The 24,044-nt window shown below is 39.9% G+C and overlaps 1 protein-coding gene across 3 annotated transcripts in view; it reads left to right on the forward strand.

Moving 5' to 3' along the window:
* The first annotated feature begins 4,955 nt into the window (after positions 1-4,955).
* Positions 4,956-24,044, forward strand: part of bcam (basal cell adhesion molecule (Lutheran blood group)) — a 90,632-nt gene continuing 71,543 nt past the window's right edge. For 2 of the 3 annotated variants that reach the window (XM_088326720.1, XM_088326721.1), the window contains exon 1: positions 4,956-5,197. In XM_088326720.1, the coding sequence (XP_088182846.1) occupies positions 5,128-5,197 (70 nt within the window). In that variant the 5' untranslated portion in view covers positions 4,956-5,127. The remainder of the gene's footprint in view (positions 5,198-24,044) is intronic. The other variant, XM_088326722.1, reaches the window with a different exon arrangement.

Consider the following 24,044-nt stretch of genomic DNA (forward strand, 5'->3'; position numbering starts at 1 on the left):
CCTGCATCCACCGCTACTCTACTGTACCAGCTTCATTCATTTCAGAATATCGTAAGTTTCGTTAAGACTTTGAAAGTCGGCAATACTGTAGTTTTTGTCCTTTAATTATTTGTTCTCAATGTTAGAAGTGATGCTAAAGGGTAAACAAAATATGCTAACCATGGAAACAAAGCTTGAGATTATCAAGAAATGTGGAGAAGTCATACGAATCGTTACCCTTGCTAAATTGCCGTAAACAATCGATGATTTGAACAAATGTTAAGAATTAGCAGTGGAATCAATATGGGAAGTCTTCCGGCATATTCTTGTAAGTGAAATATTTCCAATCATTTCTCTTTTGAACCTACAATCTTGTCTCCTTCTCCGCATCCACCTGTTACTCCGCTTGACCAGCTCAAATCATGTCACACCAAAATAAAATGAAAAGTCACTTTTCTTTTACATGTATATGCATTTGATCCTACACACGTATATCACATATATTAACTATGCACGGTACTAATTTGTTATTTCAATGTTTTTATCTAAGGTGTTTGGAACACATTAGCTAATTTAACATAAGTTATTGAACCGCTGTTATAAAGCAAACTTACTTTACAATCCCCACTTCCCAACAGATTTATGTCGTATCCTGGGGATAACTGTATTTCAACTCGAGAGTAAAATATTGAATATGTGCAAAATTCCCGTCTGTATCAGAAGCAGATGTAACAGCAGGGTGTTGGAAACCTTACCTCGGTATATTCCGGCATTTCCTTGCTACCAATCACCTCTGTTATTCATCCTCATTGCCCCCCAAACCCCCTCACCCACCCTGCCTCTTCACTACGAGTCCATTAGGTAATGAAGCAATGCGGTAAATCAAGCTTAAGTATGGCCGCCGTCCTTACGTAAGTTCGCCCTTGCTTTAACCGCATCGGAAAACAAGTCGGAATATTTAAGGGTATCTTCTGCCAAGAATAAACAACATGGTCCTATATGGTAGTGGTTCTTAAATGATGGGTCAGGACCCAAAAGTGTGTCACGGACCTGTTGTCGTGGCAAAACAATGCGAAAGAAAAACTAAAATGGCTGTGCGCCATTGGAGCATCACCAGCCTTTTCAACACAAAAGTGTTTGTGGGTGGCATTTACCTTTTGGCTGGGTTGTTGTTCACCTCTAGAGTAACCCCCTTGATTGCTTGTAAAAGACTTATCATGGCTAAACTTGATATGCCTAGGAGAGAAGAATGTCTGCCTGGGAAAGTTGCTAAGTCAGGAAAACTAAAAATGCCAAGAAAGCTTTACAAGCAGTTTTCACGTCTGGGGTAACCTGACTGACTGCCTTTAAGAGATGGTGTTGATATTTAATATCATTCTGGCCTGGGGGACTAGAAAGTATTTCTGGAATAAAATGCTTAGTCATTATAACCAAAGGTGCTGGCATTAATCCACAAAAAAGCCAAGCCTTCTGTCTGCAAGACATTGTGTTAAAATTGAATGTTGTCCTGGCCTGAAAGAGGGGAATGTTTTTTCTGGAAAAACTGCTGAGTCAGCAAAACCAAACGTGCTGAGTCCATTTTTTGTGCATTTTTCACATCTAGGGTAACTTGCATGACTGCCTGTGAAAAGTGGTGGTCATATCTAATTTTGTTTACCCTTTCTTGGGTGGACGTACGGACACACAGACAGACAGATATATTTCCCAAATAAAAACGTTGTCGCCACATTTGTTTGTGGGTGGATCACCCGATTTCATAATATATATGTTCTATAAAATTAGTTGTTTTGTTTTTTTTAACGCAAGACTGTATTTTACTGTAGTTTTAGTTTCATGCACCTTTTGAAATGGTGCGCGAGTATTTGAAGTTGTTTTAGTGTTTTGATGGTCATTTTTTTTTTTTTTTTTAGAGAATTCAATATATTGTATTATCTCTGGTTTCAACTGTAAATTGAGAACCAATGCTCTACAGTGGAAATCAAACGCTTGCCGGCTAGCTATGTATAGAACAGCTGTGGGTTGGCATCTTAGCTCTATGTGGGGGATGCTTTAAGGGGCGGGGGTAAACGGGCCAGCAAAAAATATTAACCGGCTGTTCGGGGGGAGCAGCGGCGGCAAGCACGCTTGGAATGTGCGTCAATTGCTTCTGCGTATTATATATAATATATTGATTGTCGAGGACATTTATGTACTCAACTTCACACTTCATAAACGTTGCGCAGTCATGATTATATTTTTGTATTTTTATGCTATGTTATATAACAGTTCCATTTTTTTCTTCCAGTAGTTGTGAAGATCTTCTTTTTGTAATTCATGATATTTAAGTTGATTATAGTAAAATAAGCCAAAATGACCTAATCTTAGTCTAGAGAACTTTATGGTCAAAAAACTATATTCAAGTGAAGCGTATGAGCTTGTCCCCACTGTTCCTTTTGCACCCAAATCCCCAAGTCCTAGCCTATCTTAAAAGATGTGCTTTGGTGCTACACTGTCCAGTAGTGTCCCTTAATGTCAATCAATCATTTTTTCCCCGCCACTCTGCCCAACCTTTTAACCCAATGCAGCCCATAAGTCAAAAAATGTTCCCGACGTGTCCTAGCCCAACTTAACAGTAGTGCTTTGGTTCTACTTTTGTCCCCAGTGTCCCTTAATGTCAATCAATCAATCTTTTTTCCTACTGTCCCAACCCCACTGCCAAAGGTTTTTAACCCAAAAGTATAAAAGTTCGCCCTGGCGTGTCCCAGTTTAACTTAAAAGCAATTCTTTGGTGCAACTTTTGTCCCCAGTGTCCCTCTCAGTCAAACCATCGTTTTTTACCCCTCCTGGCCTCGCCCCTAAGCAGAATGTTTTAACACAATGCGGCCCACAAGTCACAAAGTTTTCCTCAACATGTCCTAGCCCAACTTAAAAGTAGTGCTTTGGTTCTACTTTTGTCCCCAGTGTCCCTTAATGTCAATCAATCAATCTTTTTTCCTCCTGGCCACACCCCACTGCCAAAGGTATAAAAGTTTGCTCTGGCATGTCCTAGCTTAACTTAAAAACAATCCTTTGGTGCTACTGCTGTCCCCAGTGTTCTTTAATGTCTTTCAATTCTTTATATTTTTTCATGTTCCTGGCTCTTTGCCAAATTTTTAACCCATTGGGGCCCACAACTTGGGCCTGACCTAAAAAGTAATGCTCGGGTGCTACTCTTGTCCCCAGTGTCCTTTAATGTTGGTCATTTTCTCCCCGTTCGCCCCTCTTCCTTTTTTAACCCAGGGCAGCCAACAAGTGACCTGTCATAGACTACATTAAGAGTAGTGATTTGGTGCCACTTTTGTCCCCGGTGTCCCTTAATGTCAATCAATCAATCTTTTTTCCGGCCCTGCCCCGCTGCCATTTTTTTAACCCAATGTAACTCAAAGAAATTGCCCACCCATGCCCCACCTAACCCAAATAGCAGTGCTTTGGTGCCATAAACACATTACTGGAACGCTTTGAACCTTTTTGTGTATTTTCTCAAAACAAAATTTCTGTTGACCAACTCCAGGAGGAGCCCAAGAGCAGAAGAACCGGCAACCTTATCCGTTGAAGTCAAAGTTGAGTTTAAATCTATTTGACCCTGCCCCACATTAACAGTTAGCCTGCAGCATAGCCTGTAAATACCCAAACAGATTTTAAGGATTTTGCGTCTCGGAATGAGTGGTATGTCTGCTCGGCACAGACGGATTAGTTACTCCCCCCCTTCGAAAAAAATATTCCTTTAAGTCGGAGGATGCTGAGCGTTGCCTCCATCGTTTCCTTCTTTGTGGTTGTTTGCTTACCAAATTGGCGCAAATGGCGTCAAAAATCGAGTAAGAAATTTTGTTTTTCCACTGCAACTTGAGTAGTCCAGAATTGGGCAAACTAAAGGCTGCGGGCCAAATACAGCCCATCAGTGTTTTTAATCTGGCCTGCTTTAGTAGTAAGGAAAAGTACTGTAAATAAAAAAAACACTGTTTTTGTTGTGGTCCTGCCAGTGTCCCCAGTGTCCCTCAGATCAGTGTTTTTCAACCAGTGTGCCAGGGCACACTAGTGTGCTGTGAGACCTTGTCTAGTGTGCCGCTGGAATTTGCCATATTTTATCTTTCCGAAAAAATCAGGCCATTATTCAGTATTTTTGCGATCTTCAGATGAGGAACTATAATAGTCATCCATATCAGTAGGTGGCAGTATTTTTTTTAATACTTTTTATATACTAATTATCTGCTAATGAGGTAGCATAGTACATTTAATAACTCGCTACTTCGCGCTTCGACGTTTGCGCGTTCAGAGCTTCGCAGGTCTAAAAAATAATAATAATAGAATAAAATAATTAAAAAAAAAAAAATCTAATAAAAAAAAAATATTTTTTTTTAAGCATTTTTGAAGGGGCGTCGCTACTTCGTGCTTCCACATTCGCGGGTTCAGAGCTTCGCAGGTCTAAAAAATAATAATAATAAAATATATATATTTTTTTAAGCATTTTTGAAGGGGCAATGCTACTTTGCAGATTTTCACTTTTCGCGGGTGGTTTTGGTCCCCATTAACCGGGTCTAAAAAATAATAATAATAAAATAAAACAAAATTAATATTTATTTATTTATTTATTTTTTTAAGGTGCGCTGCTACTTCGCGGATTTTCACTTATTGCAGGTGGTTTTGGTCTCCATTATCTGCGATAACCGAGGTCCCACTGTATATATATGTGTATGTATATATATAGATCTTTTATTTTGAAGCAGAAAATAAAACAAGAAAAACTAACGCAAGGCGAGGTAATCATTTTTCCACGCAATTTCTGCAGAAAAAAATACTCAATTACTTCCGTTTCTGAAAAGCACACTCAAGAATTTTTCCTCTTTTCTTCTTTGAGAGAGATGGGAGGGGATTTAAGAGAAGGGGGGGCACCTTTTGTGCAAACATATCAAGAGGAGTACCACCCGCGTCAGATTACTGCGCGTGCGCGCGAGCTAAAAGAGAGAGAGAGCGAAAAGGGAGAGAGAAAGAGAGAGCAAATCTGTGAGTTCCAAAAAAAAGAAGAGTAGAAGCCAAACGCAAACTGCACGCTCGCTAGAGACAAGGCCACCGGAAAAGCGCAAAAGTTTGCAAGAAAAGAAAGAGGAAGAGAAAAAAAGAGAAGGAAAAGGAATGGACGGGATAAAGTTGGGACACGCGTGGCTGCTGCTGCTGTGCACCTTGCTGCTCTACACGCTGCAACGTGAGTCTTTTTTCATTCAGGGTTTTATTTACTATTTACTCTAACCCCCCCCCCCCCCCCCCCCCCCCATCCCTCTCCTCTAACTTTTCACTTCGTCCGAGAAAATCTCACTCTCATTTTTAAATTGTTCAGGGTTATTTTTTGGGGGGGTCGCAACAAGTGCAAACTTGCGTACCCTGTTCCGGTGGTCCACTCCGGCCCACCTTGCTTTTGAAGTGGTGTGGAAAAGTACCCCCCCCCCCCCCCCCCCCCCCCACAATACCCCCTTTTCTTGCCCACACTTGCACAGCATCCGAAGACCCCCTCATGAGACAATTCCCTCCCTTACATCTATGCGCTAACCCTGCACTAAATTAACTCATAATGCTGAATTTTCTTCTGTCAGTTCATGAAGAAATTCAGTTCACAGCATCCGATGACAACCCCCCCCCCTCTTGAGATTAATCCCCACTTGCACTAGTTTGCTTAGTTAAGTGAAAATCTTAACTAGTGTTACTTCTTACTTGTCACTTGGTAATAAAGACATTTTGTTTATTGATGAAGAAATTCAGCAATTCTTTTTTATTCATGCATGTATTTTTTGGGAGGGGGTGAGGGGGGTCACAGCATTTAACTAGCAACCACCCCACCCCTTTGCAGTAGTCTGCACCAGTTAAAGGGACAGTGTGTAATATTTAGTGCTTTAAAATGGATTGATTACTAGGCAAATTTACTATCATATATGTTATTTTTTAATGAAAAATCATTGGTTGAAAAATGTCTCTCTTTTACATGGTGGAATCCCTATCTGAGGTGCCAGCCATGCTTGTCTGGCATCGTGCTGCTACGCTGTGCTCATACGAACTGGTTTCTGTTAATTCATACCTCAGATTTCATCATATTTTTGCTTGGAACTGAATAAAATGTTGTTTTTTTAATTTGTGATTTCTAATTGTTTGGGGGGAGTGGGGATGGTAGTTCAGACCACCCTTCCCCATAGAGCCCAATGAGACCCCCCACCAACACCCCTCTTCCTTGCGCTAGTCTGTAAAAACAACTAAAGTCTTAATTTGTATTGCTTATTTTTCACTTGGTAATGAAGAAATTCTGTTACTTTTTCTCATTTATTTTCATGTATTTATTTTTTTGATGCGCACAGCACCCAAAGACCCCCACCCACCCTTGAGCTCAATTTCCCTCCCTGTCACTATTCTGCGCTAAACTCAGATTCATAACTCATATTGCTTATTGTTTTCTTGTTTGGTGATAAAAACATTGTGTGAATTAATTATTTATCAAAATGGGGGGGGGGGTGGTAGTGTCTCCGCCCATCCCCACCGCACCCATCCAGGGCTTACTTCGAAGACGTTTGAGGATTTGAAGTTGTTGGTGATTTAAAGTGTTAAAGCATCTTGGTGATAACTTGAGTTCAAGCCATATAAAGGTTAAAGCTAAGATAACTTAAACCCGAGTTAGAGTTAAGTTACAGCATCTACCTGCTTCTACCGGAATTGGATTTGCTATTAGTGATTCGAAATGTTAAAGCAACATGGAGTTAACTCGAGTTAAAGCTTTAACTTTGACAGCTTTTTTCCCCTAAAGAGTCAACAAGGCACCTCTGTTTGGGTGTGTCATCCTTGTAGCGCCCCCAGGTGGCCAAGTACTTTTATATTGAAGCTTGAAAATGCCTATGAATATTTACTGTAATGGTTTTTTTCTACGTTTTGATCTACAAGAAATTGATTTCATATTTCGAGAAATGACCGATTTAAGTCTGTAGTTTGACATCCCTCCTACTCACGTTCTTTTCTGTCATGGAAGGAGTGTAACATGGGTGGGGCTAGGCAGAGGGGGTGGGGCATCTTCATCCTTTGGGGCGCTTATTTTTTTTTGAGAGGGGGACATTATCTTGCAAGAAAAGCAAGTCAGGTAACCTAAATGTAACTTACCTGTTCATGAGTGTTTCGGGTGGGGTAAGAAAGGCAGGGGGGGAAAGGACTGTCCCCCATCCCCTGGGGCAGTTTATTTTTGGCAGGGGTGCATTACCTTTAAAGAATTCGCAAATGAAGAAAAAAAATCCCTTGTCCCTACTTCCCTTACCTGTGCACGAGTGCTGTTTTTAAGGGGGAGGGTCATTTTAATCACAGATTTGCAGCACATGCCCCCCTATAACTTTTAGGGTGAGGGTTTTTAGGTAGTGCAACAAAAAAGTGTTATTACAATGTAATTACATTATGTGGGCCGCACTAGTTGGAAAGAAATGTTAAATTTTTACGTTACCGTAAAAGATTGTTTACAAAATCTTTGCTGAAGATGCCTCACTCCCCCCACGCTTACCTGTTCGAATGTGGCGATCCGTGAGAGATTCTGTATCATGCAAAAAAAGTGTCATTTCGAAGTATTAGCATTCTGAGAGTTTCACCCGTGGGAAAAATGTTGGATTTTCTCGTTACCATAAAAGATTGTTTTCAAAATCTTTGCTGAAGATGTCTCACTCCTACCCTCCCTTACTTGTTCAACTGTGGCGATCTGTTAAGATTTTTGTCGCGTGCAAAAAGTGTTACTCGGTGTAGTAGACTTCTGTGAGTTTCACCTGTGGGAAAAAGGCAGATTTCTACATGACTATCAAAGATTGTTTATAAATCCTTGCAGAAGATGACTCACTCCCCCTAGCTTTCCTGATCGAATGTAAAGATCTTATAAGATGTATTTATTGTGCAAAAAAAAGGTTTTTTTTAGTGTGGTAGCATTTTTGAATATTTACGTAACTGTTAAAGATTCTTTGCAGAAAATACCTCACTCTCCCTTCCCTAACCCGTTCAAATGTGGCGATCTATTAAGATTTCTTTATCATGCAGGAACGTTTTATTACAATGTGCATTTTTGGATTTTCAATGGAGGGACGAAAAAGTCAGAAATTCATGTTAGCGTTAAAGATTGTTTACAAAATCTTCGCAGAAGATGCCTCACTCCCACCTCACTTTCCTGTTCGAATGTGGCCGATCCGCTGAGGTTTCTAGCTAATGCAACTAAAAACATATTTTTACAATCGAGTTACATTTTGTGAGTTTCATCCGTGTGAAAACAAGTCCAATTTTTACGTTACTGAAAAGATTGTTTATAAAATCCTCGCAGAAGATGCCTCACTACCCCAACTGTGGCAATCTGTTGAGGTTTTTAGCAAACGCAACTAAAAAATGTGTTATACCGTGAAGTTGTCATTTGTGGGAAAAAATGTTCGACTTTCACCTAACCATAAAAGATTGTTTACAAAATCATCTTCTGCGCTATTCATAGCAAGATTGTTGAGGTTTCAGCGGTTCCCGCATTCTGGATTCCGGCTCACACGACGGGCGCCAAATACGCTAAACGGCATCATGGGACTCGTAACACGACGTGTTGGATATCTCGTGCGGAGTTAGCTTAGCGTTCCCATGTTCTTGACTCCATGACCCCATTGATCTTGTTCCTACGGGAACGGGGGATGCTATGGCACCGAGTCCATTTCAAGCTCAGAACGGGAATAAGATGGAAAGACAACTTCTACCTTTAAAATCTTGATTTGTATGTGAAGGAAAAACAAAATTTTGCAAGGAAAAATAAAAATAGTACGTAAAAAAATCAATATGTACGAGGATTTTCGAACTAGTACTTGTAAAAAAATGTTGAAAATTAATATATGTAAAAAGGAAATATGTTCATGTAAAAATGTATGTAACAAAAAAATTACTTGAATATAAAAATAAATATAAAAAATGTTTTTCACCTTAAGAACAAAAATGACGCTTATAACAAAGGAATTAGTATGTATTAAAAATATTTTACTTATGGACAAAAAAAAGGATTTGTAAAAAAAAAATCTCATTCTAATAATAAATTTTTGTAAAAAAAAGATTTGTGATTGTAAAAGAAAATGTTTTTTACCTTTAGAAAAAATTACGCTTATAAAAAAAAGAATTAGTATTTTTTTTAAATAAATTTGTACTTGAGGACAAAAAAGTAAGATTTGTAAAAAATGTTAATTTAAATTGTGATCGTAAAAAAATGTTTTTTACCTTAAAAAAAAATATGAAACTTATAACGAAGGATTTTTTTTTTTTAGAAATTTGTACTTGTGGACAAAAAAAAATGTAAAAAAATGTTAATTCTAAAAATACATTTTGTAAAAAAGATTTGTGATTGTAAAAAAAAACGCTTTTTACCTTTAGAAAAAAAAAGACATAAAAAAGGAATACATCTCATAATCCGTACCGCTTATCCTCATTAGGGTCGCGGGGGAGCTGGAGCCCATCCCAGCCATCTCCGGGCAGTGGGCAGGGGACACCCTGAACTGGTTGCTAGCCAATCGCAGGGCACACAGGGACAGACAACTCATTCGCTCATTCACACCTAGGGACAATTTGGACCGGCCAAATCACCTGAAATGCATGTCTTTGGAAGGTGGGAGGAAACCGGAGTGCCCGGAGGAAACCCACGCAAGCACGGGGAGAACATACAAACTCCGCACAGGATGTCTGGAGCTGGATTTGAACCCACGACAGGTTCCCATGACATGAACTGTGCCGCACAAGCGCTAAACACCGCGCCGCCGTGCTGCCCAAAAGGCAAAAAAGTAACAGAGAGAAAGAAGGAAAGAAAAGGAATACATTTTTTTAAAATAAATTTGTACTTGTGGATGAAAAAAAGTTATGATTTGTAAAAAAATGTTATTTTAAAAGTACATTTTTTTAAAAAATATTTGTGATTGTAAAAAATAATTTCGGGCCTGGGAAAAAAAAAATGTGTACTCCTAAAAAGGAAAATCTTACTTGTGATGGTAAAAAATACAGTATTTGTACTTAACAAATGAAGAGAAATTTCTACTTGTGAAAAATAAATTCGTATTTATAAAAAAGAAAAAAAAAGTGTACTGTTAGATAGAAAATTCTGACTATTGTCTTGCCAAGAAATAAATGTGTACGTTTGAAATATAAATGTACACAAAGTAAACACAAAAAATCTGTACCTATAAAAGAAATGTATATCTCTTAAATAAAAAATGGAAACTCATTAAAAATAAATTTAAACATGCAAAAAAAGAGTTTTACTTGTTTACTTATTTGTAAAAAATTGCAGTTGTGCACTTAAGAAAACTCTACTTGTATGTAAACCAATAGTACTTGTAAATATTTAATGTGTGCTTGTGAACCAGATTCCAGTCTTGTAAGAAAAACAAATGTATAATTGTAAAAATACTTATAATTATTTCAGACTTGTAAAAAGGAAATTTCTCGTATACATTTTTTACAATAAAAAAATCAAAAATGGAAATCGATTTGGACTTAAATTGATTTTTACCTTTAAGTAAAGAAATTTCTTATAGTAAAAGAAGAAATCCACATTGTTAAAAATAAATTTTGACCGCGAAAATTGCCTGCGTGTAAACTCATTTCCTGACTTTTTATTTCTACGTAACCCCAAAACGCCCCCATGCTACCCCACTTTACCCTCACGCCATCACCCCCCTGCAGACATTTGCAATTATTCTGGTATTAGGCCCGAAACCCCCCCAGCTCATTTACCTTGAAGGCGATAAAAAACAACAGGGAGGACTTGTAAACCAGCGGGTGTCAAACTGGAGGCCCGCAGGCCGGATCAGGCCCGTGAGAAGATGCTGAGAGAAGCGCAAGAGAAAAAAAAGAGCTGTAGTTTGAAATATGTCCCCCTGACAGTAGCCTAGATGGTAGTGTGCCCGCTTTGAGACTGGGAGGTCGCTGGTTCGCGCCTCGGCCGAGACATACCTAATTGGTATAATGGCGGCGCCCTCTGTTGGCTGCGGCTGCATCGACTCGCTACAACGGGTCAGGTGTATCGACATTTCGTTCTGTGTACATTGTTACAAAGAATGACAATACAAAGGAAATTATTATTATTATTATTATTATGTCGCCAAAACCAGGCCAAGTCACTACAAAGCAACTGTAGCTGTCTTATGCTCTCTCTTTCTTTCTCTTTTCCTCACTTTATTACTCTTTTTCTCTATTTCTCTTTCTCTGTTTCTCTGTCTATTTGTCTGTCTCTCTTTCTCTTTGCTCACCTATTTTGAATTGTCTTTCTCTTTCTTTCTTTCGTTCTTCCTTTATTTTCTGTCTGTCTCTCTCTTTCTCTTTTTCTTTCTTTCTCTTTCTTTCTTTGTTTATTTCTGTCTTCCTTTCTTTCTATCTTTTTCTTTTCTGTCTGTCTGTCTCTTAATCTCCTTCTCTTTCTTTGTTTCCCTCTTTCTTTGTTTCTTTCTGTCTTCCTTTCTTTCTTTCATTCTTTCTTTCTCTTTCTTTCTCATTCCTTCTTTCGCTCTCTCTCTCTCCCTCCCACTCTCTCTTTCTTAATTTCTATTTAACCTACTAGTCCGGCCCCTGGAGAGTGTCTTTTTTCTAGCATGCGGCCCCCCGAAGCTAAAATGAGCTTGACACCCCTGTCGTCGGACACATTTCGGAAAAGTTCTTGCTTTTTCCCAAGGTTGTAATTATTTGAGTGAGTCGGTCTGTTTTTCCTGCCAGCCATTGTGGAATTAGCGCCATTCCCCGGGACGTGTCGTAGCGCGCTAGGTAAACGTTGGGTTAACTTGCAGTGTCTTTGCATTCCGCAGAAAAAGGACTTCCTTTCTTCTCCTTGAGATGATCCCACCCCCTCCACCAACCCCCGACCCCACTCACCGTCAATAATCCATTTACAAACAGAGGCGTGAAGTTAGCATAATCACGGGGTTTGTACCTTGGATCTTCTCAAAGGAACTTTGACACTTCGCAGTCTTGCCATGTTACTGATTTGCATGGTGTGTCGTCTTCTGCCTCCCGATTGGCTATTTCACTAACTAAGTGTTAATATGCTGTCCTTCATTATGTACAGTTCAATACGTTTGAAGGCGGGGATCGCAAAGTGAAATTATTGCATAAAAACGTGTGCTAATTAGCTCAGAACTCAGTTCTTAAAAAAAAAAAACGTAAGTTGTTATATAGTAAGTACTAATTATGTGTATCATACAAGCATAGGATTATATAACTTTATAACTGGATACACATGTAAAGAATAAAAACGAAATTTCATTTACATTCATGTTACCTGACTTGAGCTGATACAGTGGAGTAGCAGGTGGATGCAGTCGGGTAAGGAGATGGCAGATTTTGAATTGAAACTGATTCAAATCGTACATTTATAATGATTGCCATGCCCTTATTAGATTTGCTTGATTTAGTTGCCTCCTTTTTAAACATTAGAATCAAGATGATGGCCATAGTCCTTATTGATGTTAACAATTTGTCTGCCGCCTTCTATTTTTCTTCGATTCCACGGTCATCATGTGTTTGCTTCTCCCTCGAACATCACTGCAAGTCTTGGGACGTGTGGCAAATCAATACAGTACATTTTTTACAAAGCGCCTAAGATTCTGAACTGGAAAAAGGGAGAGAAAGGCATTGTGGGAGGTAAATCAGCCAATAACATCTTCATAATGACAACATATGTCGGCAACCAATAGCAGTCGTCTTAGAGATATACAGTAGCTTTATGTCAAAGTTTTTGAGCACGCACAATCATTGGTTGTTGTTTAGTGGGTAAAATTTGGTAACGAGGACAGAAAACGCGTTGTCTTCCACACCGTATTGAAAAACGTAAGGTAGGGGGCGCCGTATCCAGGGGTACAGTATATTGGAGAGAAAAAATCAATTTGTATCGAAAAAAAAAGGGAATATTATGTCCAGACCATAACGGACACAGGACCCACTTGCGTTGCGTTTCCTCACAAGTTTTATTGGAAGAAAGAGAAAGGGTTGCGCTCACGATCCGGTGATTGCTGGATGCGGGAAGCAGGTCGCTCTGAACGCGGAAGTGGATCTTCTGTGTCGAGCGATGGTGGTGTCGGGAACAGAAAACGGGTCAGTAGCCGGGACAGGAGAGAAAAAACGTGGTCGGGGTTAGAAACGAGCTGTAAGCCAGAAGGGGAGAGTAGACGTTGTCGGGGACAAAAAAAGGTCGAAAGCCCGGACGGGAGAGCAGACGTGGTTAGGATCAAAAACGGGTCGAAGTCGGGGGACAGACAGGAGCAAAAAAAGCAGGTGGGAGTCAGGGTCGAGAAAGGCTTGCCTAGTGTTACATGAGGTTCGCAGACGGACTGACAAATGGGGACAGACCGGACTGGGTTTAAATAGGGAGAGGGAGCCAATCAGAGTCCACAGGTGATTCACATCGGTAATCATGACATATTATGGGAAGATTATTTAACAAGTTAATATTTTCTTTTCTGCCTTGTTAATTCGAAATTATGTCGATTTGGAATACACAGATTAGAAATGGAAAGGATTTCTTCCAAAGCACTGAGTGCCAAGAAAACCCCCAAAACTACTTTCTACTTGTAAACTAAAATCGGAATTCTACTAGTTTTTGTCTGTCTTTTTGGGAGCTTACCCCCGGGAAAAAAACCAAGGTTTAGCATATGTATTGAAATAAAAGCAGTGATTTGCCGCAGCACTCTCCGACTAAATGGATTGGATGCACTTAACCTCCGTTCCGTATTGCAGCGAGCGTTGTGAATTTTCAATTTCGCCGCAACTATGCCCCCCCCCCCTCCAAGTCTTCCCTCTCCCCCCGCATTTGGAAGGTAGAGACAAGGACACATACGCAACTACGGGGAGCCTCTTTTCATTTCAAGGTCTGAAATTGACACGGCTTCCTCCCCGGAGATCACAACAAAACTCTAGCGCAATAGGCGACTTTAATATCCTATGACTTCATATGTTCTTGTCTTCCTTCCTTCCTTCCTTCCTGGCTTATTTCCTTCCTTCCTTCCTTCCTTTTTGCTTCCTTCCTTTTTTCCTTCGTTCCTTTTTACCTTCCTTCTTTCCTTTTTAACATCCTTCCTTCCTTACCCCCTTATCCTCCAATACTTCCTTCCCCTTTAACTCTTACTTTCTTTCCTTCTTTCCCTTTTGTTGATTTCCTTTCCTTTAATTTGGTGTCCTTTCTACATTTTTTAAAATTTATTTTTCTTTTTAACTTTTTTTTTACCTCTCCTTTACTTTCTTACCACTATTTTTTTCTTTACTTCATTTTCTGCCTATTTTACCTTCATTTCTTTCCCTTTCTTTCCATACCTTCTTTCCTTTTCTTACATCCTTTGTTTCCTTCCATCCTCCCCTTTTCTTCCTTAAGTCATTTTCTTTCTTTATAAATGTTCTACATTTCATTGCTCTCTTTTTCTTGCTTTACTTCCTTCTGTCCCTTCCTTACTTCATTTCCATTATTCCTATTCTAACTTCCTTCTCTTCATTTCCTTCCCTACCTACTTTTCTTTTATAATCACCCTTTCTTCTTTTCTTCTTTCCTTCCTTTCCTTCTTTTTCTTATATCTTTTTCTTCATTTACTTATTTCCCTCACCCTTTACTTCCTTACTTCAATTTCTTCTATTCCTTTTTTTCCTTTTTTCCCCTTTACACTTTCTCATTTTACTTCTTTCTTTTCATTTCCTTTCTGCCATTCACGTTCTTCATTTTCCTTCTCTTTTCTTCCTTTCCTCTTTTCCTTATTCTAATTTTCTTCCTTTCCATCCTTTTCTTTCATTTACTTCCTTTCCCCCCTTTTTTCCTTTTCTTCCTTTACTTTTTCATCTCATTTAATTCCAACCTTTTCCTTTCTTTAATTTTCTTTTCTTAATTTTCTTCCTTCCATTCCCTATCTTAGTTTACGTTTCTTTTTCTTTTTCCATTATTATTTTTCTTTTACTGTTTCTCTTTTTTTTTTCTATCTTTCTATCATTTTTTTCTTTCTATATTTCCTCCCCTAAAGGAAGTTCATCTATAAAGCAACAGGCTTTGACAAAATGAAAACAAGCAACATTTTTCGACCTCCCACACAACGATACTATACGGTGTTATGAGCTCGCGATAAGGAACTATCTTCAGTCTGGCTGCCAATAAAGCTTCTGGGATGGAAGCGCAGAAAGTAGAGGAGATAAGACGCCACGAGTGCTCGGTAATATTGCCAAGTGAGGAGATTTTGAAAACGGTGAGTAGTGCTCCTAAATCTCCGGTGGTCATTATCTGGAAATCCCGCACAAAAGCACAGAAGCCGGGAAACTTTGGAAGCGTACTGGAATGTAAATGGATGCCAGAAGTTCAAACAGAAGATCAGAATACAGTAGACCTCCTGGATAACGTCACGGCGTCACCCTTCTACGATTCCTTTCTTTTCATTCAGTTCACATTCCCGTGTGCTTGGTAAATAGAAGTTAGTGAGACATTTAGGGTGAGTTAGAGGGGTTCCACGGCTTGCAGTGATGCTAAAGGGAGAAGCAAAAACATAATAACCATGGAAACAAAGCATGCGATTATCAAGTAATATGAAAAGGCACACAATTCACTACCCTCGCTAAATTGCATGGAATTAGCCCCTCTTTACTGCATTTCTCCACGAAAGAACAACATCAACAACCTATTTTGCGTGCCCAAAGACATAGAAAATTCAAACTTTGCTGTGTTTGTGCGTATGATGAGTTAGATCTTGAAAGATCTTGAAGAAATCTATCTATTGCTCAAGGTCAGTTAAAATGCTGGTCGGTAAAAGAATACTGTATATTTCATACTGTATTTGATGGCTATAAGTGGCAAGGTTTGTAGTAATGCTAAAGGGAGAAGCAAAACATGATAACCATGGAAACCAAGCTTGCTATTATCAAGGAATCCAAATAAAAAAATAAAGAACACAAATCGCAACTTTCACTAAAGTCCACAAAATAGGATGATTTTTCGGCCCCCTCTTTAGGCCGTTTTTCCGATAAACAACATCCAGAACAACTGATCAAATTCAAACTTTCCTGTGTTCGTGCTCATGACGAATTAGGTCTCTAAGACGAGGTCAGTTAAAATGCTGTTCAGCAATAGAATACTGTATAATTTGTACTGTATTTATTGGGTGTGAGTTCCAAGGTTTGCCGTGATGCTAAAGGAAGAAGCAAAAACATGGTAACGATTGAAGCAAGCTTGCGAATATCAAGAACTACAACAAAAGAAAGAAGGCACACAAATTGCTACCTTCACTAAGTTAAATAGAAAATGTATAATGCTGTTTAATCATATATGCAAACATTTTATAAGTAGTACTTATATATACCTATATGTTATGTGAATGTTTTTATCTGGAGAGCAGTTAGCTAATTAGCATAGGTTTTCTATCCCACACTATATTTCACTATGCAATCCCCACCTTAGGTTCTTTTTGAAAAGTTTTAGTCTACTTTCAGTCTTAACTTGATGCTCGCTAGTCAGGGTTTCCCTTGTAATTCAATTATTTCAAGAATCACAGAAATATTCTCAAGTGATTGGGTACAACCTGAGCCCAGATTTAAGTCAAGCAGCAAACAAGTTTTTTTTAATCCGATCACTCTGCGTATTAGCCAAATATTTTCCGACAATGCAGCCGAAAAGGAGGACTAAATCATTCATTGTCCTTGAGTGATGACTGAGTCAGACTCTCTGGGTTTTTTTTATCTTCAGATTGCCGGAAATGTGTAATGAAGTTGATATTTTCACACTACTTTTTATGTGTATCCGGAGCTAAATGAGGTGGCTCGGGCATCTTGTTCAGACGCATCCTTGGTGAGGTATACTAGGCCTTTCCTACTGGGAGTAGATGCTAATGACAACCAAGGACATACTACGGAGTATGTATCTTAACTGGCCAGGGAACTCATTGGTATCCTGTCAGATGAGCGGGTTGAAGTGGCTAGGGACAGAGCTCAAGGACTAGGTTTTGTCCGCCTTTGGGCAAGTCCATACAGACATAAATGATAGATGTATCTTCCTCACCATTTTTAATATATATTTGGAGCCAGTTGAGGTGGCTCAGGCATCTGGTTAAGATGCCTCCCTGGTGAAGTATTCCAGGCAGGAACACCCAAGATGCACTGGAGAGACAATGTCTTGTGGCTGGCCAGAAGGTTACTCAGTATCCTGCTGAATGAGGTGGATGAAATGGCTGGGAACAGTAACAAGGACAGGGCTTGAGTACCGAGTTGGCCCATCCCTGATCAAATCCATACAGACATAAATAGTGGGGATACTAGCTTGGTTTCTCCCTCACCCTTTTTTAATGTATATCTGGAGCCATTTGATGTGGTTCGGGCATCTGGTTAAAATGCCTCCCTGGTGAGGTATTTCAGGCACAATAAAGACTGTGTCTTTGCTGACCAGGCAACAATCCGGGATCCAGTCAGATGACCAGAATGAAGTAGCTGGGGACAGAGCTCGAGTACTGGTTTGTCAACCCCTGGTCAAGTTGATATAGAGATGGATGAATGATACAAAAATTGGGATGTACTACATTAGTTTCTTCGTTCTTATTTTTAATATACAGTATATTTCTGTAGTACAGTGGTTAGCTCATTCCTGAAAACATATGTTGGCCTGGAGAGGGATGGGTATCACTAGGCTGTACTTGCCCAAGACACACCATAGGTAATGGTGCCGCTACAACCCTAGTGTTCAAGGGATCCAACCAACCAATATATAAAGCCAATGGAGGTGGCTTGGGCATCTGGTTTAGATGCTCCCTGGATGTGCCAAAATAAACTGGACAGACTACGTATCTTAGCTAACCAGGGAACAACTTGGGATCCTCCAACCTGGTTTCTCCCCCACCCTGTATTAATTTATACCTGTAGCTAGTGGTGGTGGCTCATGCAGGGGACCCCCGGGCAATCCAGAACACACTAAAGAAAAAAATCCCAGCAGGCCAGGGAACGCCTCAGGATCCTGCCAAATGGCCAGGATGAAGTGGCTGGGTACAGGGAGACAAGTCTCGAGTAAATGGTTTGCCCATCCCTGGGCAAGTCCATACAGACATGAATAAATAAACGGGGGTAAAATAGATTGGCTTCTTCGGTCCTCACTATTTTCAATATGCGGAGCCAGTTGAGGTGGCTTGGACAAGGTCTGGGATTTAAGCCCCAAAATCTCGATCAGGACACCCCAATTCGTCTCACTTTTGGACATTTCAAGCTATCGTTGCAGAGGAAGACCTCGTCTTTAGGATAGCGTACAAGCTGCACGAGATGGTAATTGAAGCCAGGGTGCGAAAAAAAAGCGACTGGGGGAGGGCGCAAGTCTTTGAGGAAAGGGGGGGTGGCGGTTCTTTGAGGTTGGGGTACAGGAGACAACTGCTGCCGAAGCAACTGTTGAGGCCTGAAAAAGCAACAGCTTGCGGGGCTCCCAAAGGACGTCTCCAAAGCCGACCGTCAGATGGCGGTTCGGGCATTCGGAGGGGGTTAGGATTTCCTTGGCGCCGGCAGGAAAGTGAGCCCCCTGTTCACGGTTTCGGGATTTTGTTTTTGTGGAAATTTTCGTTTTTAACTGGCATTATTTCGGACTGCTAGCGGTTTTCCAAGAGACTTTTTTGAGTGAATATGAATATGCCTTGCTTTGCACAGTTTGGCTACTTTATTAATTTACACCATAAATTGCGTTCTGTGTTATCTTCACCTCTTCTCTACCTGTGCAGTAATAACGCCGCAGTTTCATACATACGCGAACAGAAAATCGGAGCAAAAGTGTTTTTTTTGCTATGGGTTCAATAAGCATAACAGTATTGAATTCTACAGTGGACTCCGGGATACAACACGAATCGGTTCTGGGGTGGGAATCGCTATATTGCCGTGGAAAGAATCTATGGAAATTAGCTACTGCATTACAAACCCTGGTGCTACCGATAAAAACAACAGAATAACAAAATTGTGTACTTGTATGTAATATATTTAATATATAATATATATGATTAATTAACATTGCAATTAATAAAGAAAAAATTAAACTAAATTTGATTCACTTTTGCTGTCACGTGACTTGAGCTGGTCAAGTGGAGTAACAGGTGGATGCAGAAGGAGGAGAATATAGTGGACCTTATTATTTTTTTCTCTTTTTATTGTTCCACACTATAAAGTGAAAACATTGTAAGGCCTGACGCTGTATCTTGGGGGGTCTATACTACCTATTAATTCTGATGATTTGTTTTTGATGTCGTGAAGTGTGTTTTTGTAGTGCAGTGGTTAGCACGATTGCCTAACAAGACTGGGTCTAAATGGTTATTGGCCTGGAGAGGGATGGGTGCCACCAGGCTGTACTTGCCTAAGACACATCACAGTAAATGGTGCCCCTACAACCCTAGGGGTTAAGGCATCCAACCAACTATATTGTGGAAAATGCCTTAACAAAATCTTATTCCACACTGTAAAGGGAAAAGTGTGAAAAAGTTTGGGTCGCGGTATCCTAGCGGTGTACTGCACGTATATATTTTGGGAATTTATTGTTGAATGTGGTATCATTTGGTAAAGATTGTTCAAAAACCTCTTATTGTACACTGTAAATTGAGCATAGTGTATGGTGGATTCACTGTATCCTGGGGGTGTACTCTACATATATATTCTGGGAATTTGCTCTTAATGTGGTATAGTGGGGGAAAGGCTGGATTGAGGGTCTGAAAAGCATTTTATTTCAAAGTGAAAACATCCTGAGGGTCTACTGTACATATATATTCTGATATTTTTTGGTATATATGGCACAGTAGGTAAAATTCTGCAACTAGGGTCTGAAAACATCTTAAATGAATAGTCTTTATTGCCATTATACAATAATGTAACCAAAATGGAGGGATTCTCCTTTCTGCGCAATTCAAACAAACCAAAACGATTCATTATTCCACACTGTAAAGTGAATATGTTTTAATGGGGGGTCTTTGATGTGGTATAGTGGGGGAATTGTCATAAAAAGGGGGAGACAAACTATCTTACTGTAGGGCAGGGGTCGGGAACATTTTTGACACAAAAAGTCTTAAAATGCAAAAATATTTAAAACATATTTTGAGAGTGCCATACCATATATTTTTAGACAAAATGCAACGAAACCGCCAAACCCGCTCTCCAGACAATAGCTAATTCTGCAGCACATTGTATCTCACTTTGATCATAACTATAAAAAATAATAATAATGCCAGATCCTGTGTATCATATCAATAAAAATATACCACTTAAAATTTGTCTCCCACTCGCAGTTACTTAAGAGTGTTGAGGCTCATTTTGACCATCAATTTTGTCCTAAATAATGGTTTCAAGACAAGGTGCAAGCAAATTTATTTTGTAAAAATGTCACAAAATACTGCAAACGATAAGGATATATCGTATATACTGTACCTTTGGCGCACACTGCACTGAGAAAGAGAAGGGAGTGCCTTGCGCTGTGTGCAGAGATCCATCCTCCTCTACCGCTCACCTAATCATAATTGCTCTGAGTGGTTTACAGGGTTTTTGTCTTTTAAAGTTGAATCAGTGGGTTTTCATCATACCAACAGTGAACATACATAGTTTAATGAGCTTCCATTTGAAAGGTTTCATTACGACCTAATACCATTCGAGGCATGCCGCTCTGACACCTGACTGTAAACTGTAGCATGTTCACTATTAATACTGCACTGAACCAAGTCAGGTTATGTTTATTTGTATATCCCTTATTCACAAGGAGTCTCAAAGAGCTGCACAGACCACAGATTATTGCAAATTACAGACTATTATTACACCATCCCCTGATCTAAAACCAACATAATGGCAACCAAGAGTTAAGTCAATGTGGCATCACATCCATCCATCCATGATCTGCACCGCTTATCCCAGATAGGGTCACGGCACCCAGCCCATCCCGGCTATCTTCAGGCAGTGGGCAGGGGACACCCTGAACTGGTTGCCAGCCAGTCACAGGGCACACAGGGACAGACAATTCACTTGCTCATTCACACCTAGGAACGATTTGAACCTGGCAAATTAACCTGACATGCATGTTTTGGGGAATGTGGGAGTAAACCGGAGTGCCCGGAAGAAACCCACGCTTGCACAGGGAGAACATGCAAACTCCACACGGGGAGGCTGCGGTAGCTGGACTTGAACCCTGATCCTCCGCTTCGTGGGGCTGCCCGCTAACCACCCATCCGCTGTGCCAACATGTGGGATCAGTTGAACTAAAAAATAGAAATAGAATGAAAGTTTAATTTTATTTCCGAGTCATATGTACTCATTAAAGGGCCGTAGGTAAAAACCTCCCAAGGCGCGTATGCCGTAACCCGGGGGTCCTACTTTAGTTTGCTTGGATAATGGAATTGAATGGAAAACCTTTGACCATCAAAGGGTCAAGTATAGACTGTAAGTCCTTGTTCCTATTTGAAGACTGTGGCAACGAGGAATTCCGCCGCTCGCTTATCTCGCCACTCGTTGATAAACGCCAAGGTGGCCGAAAGTTCACCGCGCCTCGGAATGCCCGTTGGCGTCATTTTTTTTTTTTCGTGTACTGTACGCAAACACGTGTGCAAAATGCACAAAACCAAGGTCGAGTATCGCCAGATAACCCCCCTTATTCCCCCCATGTCGACTTGAGAACATTCCAACCGCCCCGTGAATTTTCACAGAGTTAATGGTTAAGCGGCACCGTTTAACCTCTCCTCCGAGTCTGGTCACTGTTTGACAATCGGATCTTATTGCTCTATCCGGGCCGCCTGGACCCGAAGGACGAGAGTGGAGACATCAATCCTCCACGCTGCGGGGGGGTGCTAGATATCGGGGGGAGGAATCAGTGGGAAAAACACGATTGATGGTTTTGTGTGTGTTTTGGTTTGAGGGCTGGGAGGGCGAATTTAATTTTGGCAAGCTTATATAAGTCAAACTTTATAGACTGTCAGTCAGTGTTCGACGCGGTACTTCTAAAGAAAAATACCGTATGTATCCTTGTATAGCGAGCACTCGAGTATAACATGCACCCCTTACCTTTGATTAAGGGGCGTCATTAGCTCTTGGGATCAAGAGATCGCAGGTTCGAATCCCGGCTCCTCTGTGTTACATGTCCAGTGTCCTTGAGTAAGACACTGAACCCCTAATGCCCCCAATAAGCAGGTTGGCGCTTTGCATGGCTGCACGGCCGCTATTGGTGTGTGAGTGTGTGTGAATGGGTAAATGTGAAGCACATTGTAAAGCGCTTTGGGAAGTCTTCATTGACTTGAAAAGCGCTATATGAATGCAGATCATTTCATTTCATTAAAAATTGTTTTAACATTTTCTTTCACTTTTTTGCAAACATTGTGACAAACGATAAAAATAATTTATTGAGAACGTAGACCGTAAACACAATAACAACAATGATTTGGTTATACCGGTACAAGCCACACCCCCTTCCCATGCGGTGCCTAGCATTCGCTACTGGCCACACAACCAAATACACGCATATAACATGACTTTCCGATTACGGCATTTTATTTTATAGTTGTAAATACATCTTAAATGCAAGTACCTTCGGAAAGAGGGAAATTATAACTTAAGGGGCTGTAGTGAATTCATAATCCCAAAGGTGAGAACCACCAGGAAAAGTATGTGTGTGTCTGTGGGTGGAGTCAAGCTTTGGAACGGTTTGCAAGACGAGATCAAACGGTGTCCAACAATTCACTTGTTCAGGTTTAGATACAAAGGAACATTCCTGGCAGAATACAGAGATGAGGAGGGTGGGGTATGAGTGGTGCAGGAGATTGATGATAGTCCGTCTAGTTAACTTTGTGTTATTGTTGCTATTCTTATATCGTAACTGTTATTATTAATATCATTACAATTGTTGTTATATCATTGGTGTATTTGGTGGGGAAGATGAAGGGGTAGGTAATATAAGCATTTGCTTCTTACTACCCCTTTTCGAACATATTATGTAACATTATTTTGTTGTTAAGTTATTGTTTTTGTTCTGTTTTTATTTTGATGTTCGAATAAAGTTTTCATTCATTCATTCATTCGTACATACAGTAAGGAGAATATCTCCATGAGGAGAAATTCAACGACCCGATTCTCTGCGCTTGAGATGGTGCCACCATAAATGTACTCAGTTGTATTTTGTAGATAAGTATAAACATCCTTCAGTGTTTGCCTCACTAGATTGAGGGATGTATATGATGCAAGAGTTCCCATCAATCAGAGGACACCGTAGAATAGAAAAGTCTTGATTATCATTGATATCAACCCGGTGAAACATTGTATGCAATGAGATTATTATTATTTTTGATCTCCATTTATAAACATAGTAACGCACCAATTAATCACGACAGTAGATTTACAACATTTTATTAGTAACATGTTAAAGTTACAAAAAATTCGGACCGGCATACACCTGAGTTTGTATATAATACTATTTTATTACTACAGTACATACTGTATTTATTTTGCCGTAAAGACCCACTAATATAAAACGCCCTTATAAAAATCCTCATACACAAGCTAGGCTTGTTTAGCAAGAGGCATCTTAAAATGGCTGCCCGTAGCCAATATATATCTAGATGTATTTCCTTCGTCCTGAATATACACAAAGAGAACCAAATATTTGTTGCTGGGAAAGTGTTTAGAAAAATACATTTTCATTAGAAAATCGTTTATTTCACTACTGAGAAAACTTTGTAAAAGCAATCTTTGTAAACAAGCTAGGCTAGTTTTGTGAGTGGCAATGCAAGATGGCCGCCCTGCAGAGAAAAATATCAGATCCAGATTTCTTCCCTTCAGAGTATGCACAGCCAAAGCCACCCAAATATTTATGGCCAGGATAGTGTTTTATAACAAAACCTTTGCGTTAGAAAAGTATTTTTCTTCCACTTATATGAAAATGTCGCTAAATATCTTTGTAAACAAGCCAGGTATGTTGAGCAAAGCGGAAACGCAAAATAGCCGACATTCAAGCACATGGCTCGGATCGAGATTTCTTTTATTCAGAGTATGCAGAGCCATCATAACCCAATATCTATTCACAAGATAGCATTTTTATAACCAATCAATGATAC

The sequence above is a fragment of the Urocampus carinirostris genome, chromosome 2 (genome assembly GCF_059441175.1).
Source record: "Urocampus carinirostris isolate Australia breed hairy pipefish chromosome 2, RoL_Ucar_1.0, whole genome shotgun sequence".
Classification (NCBI taxonomy): domain Eukaryota; kingdom Metazoa; phylum Chordata; class Actinopteri; order Syngnathiformes; family Syngnathidae; genus Urocampus; species Urocampus carinirostris.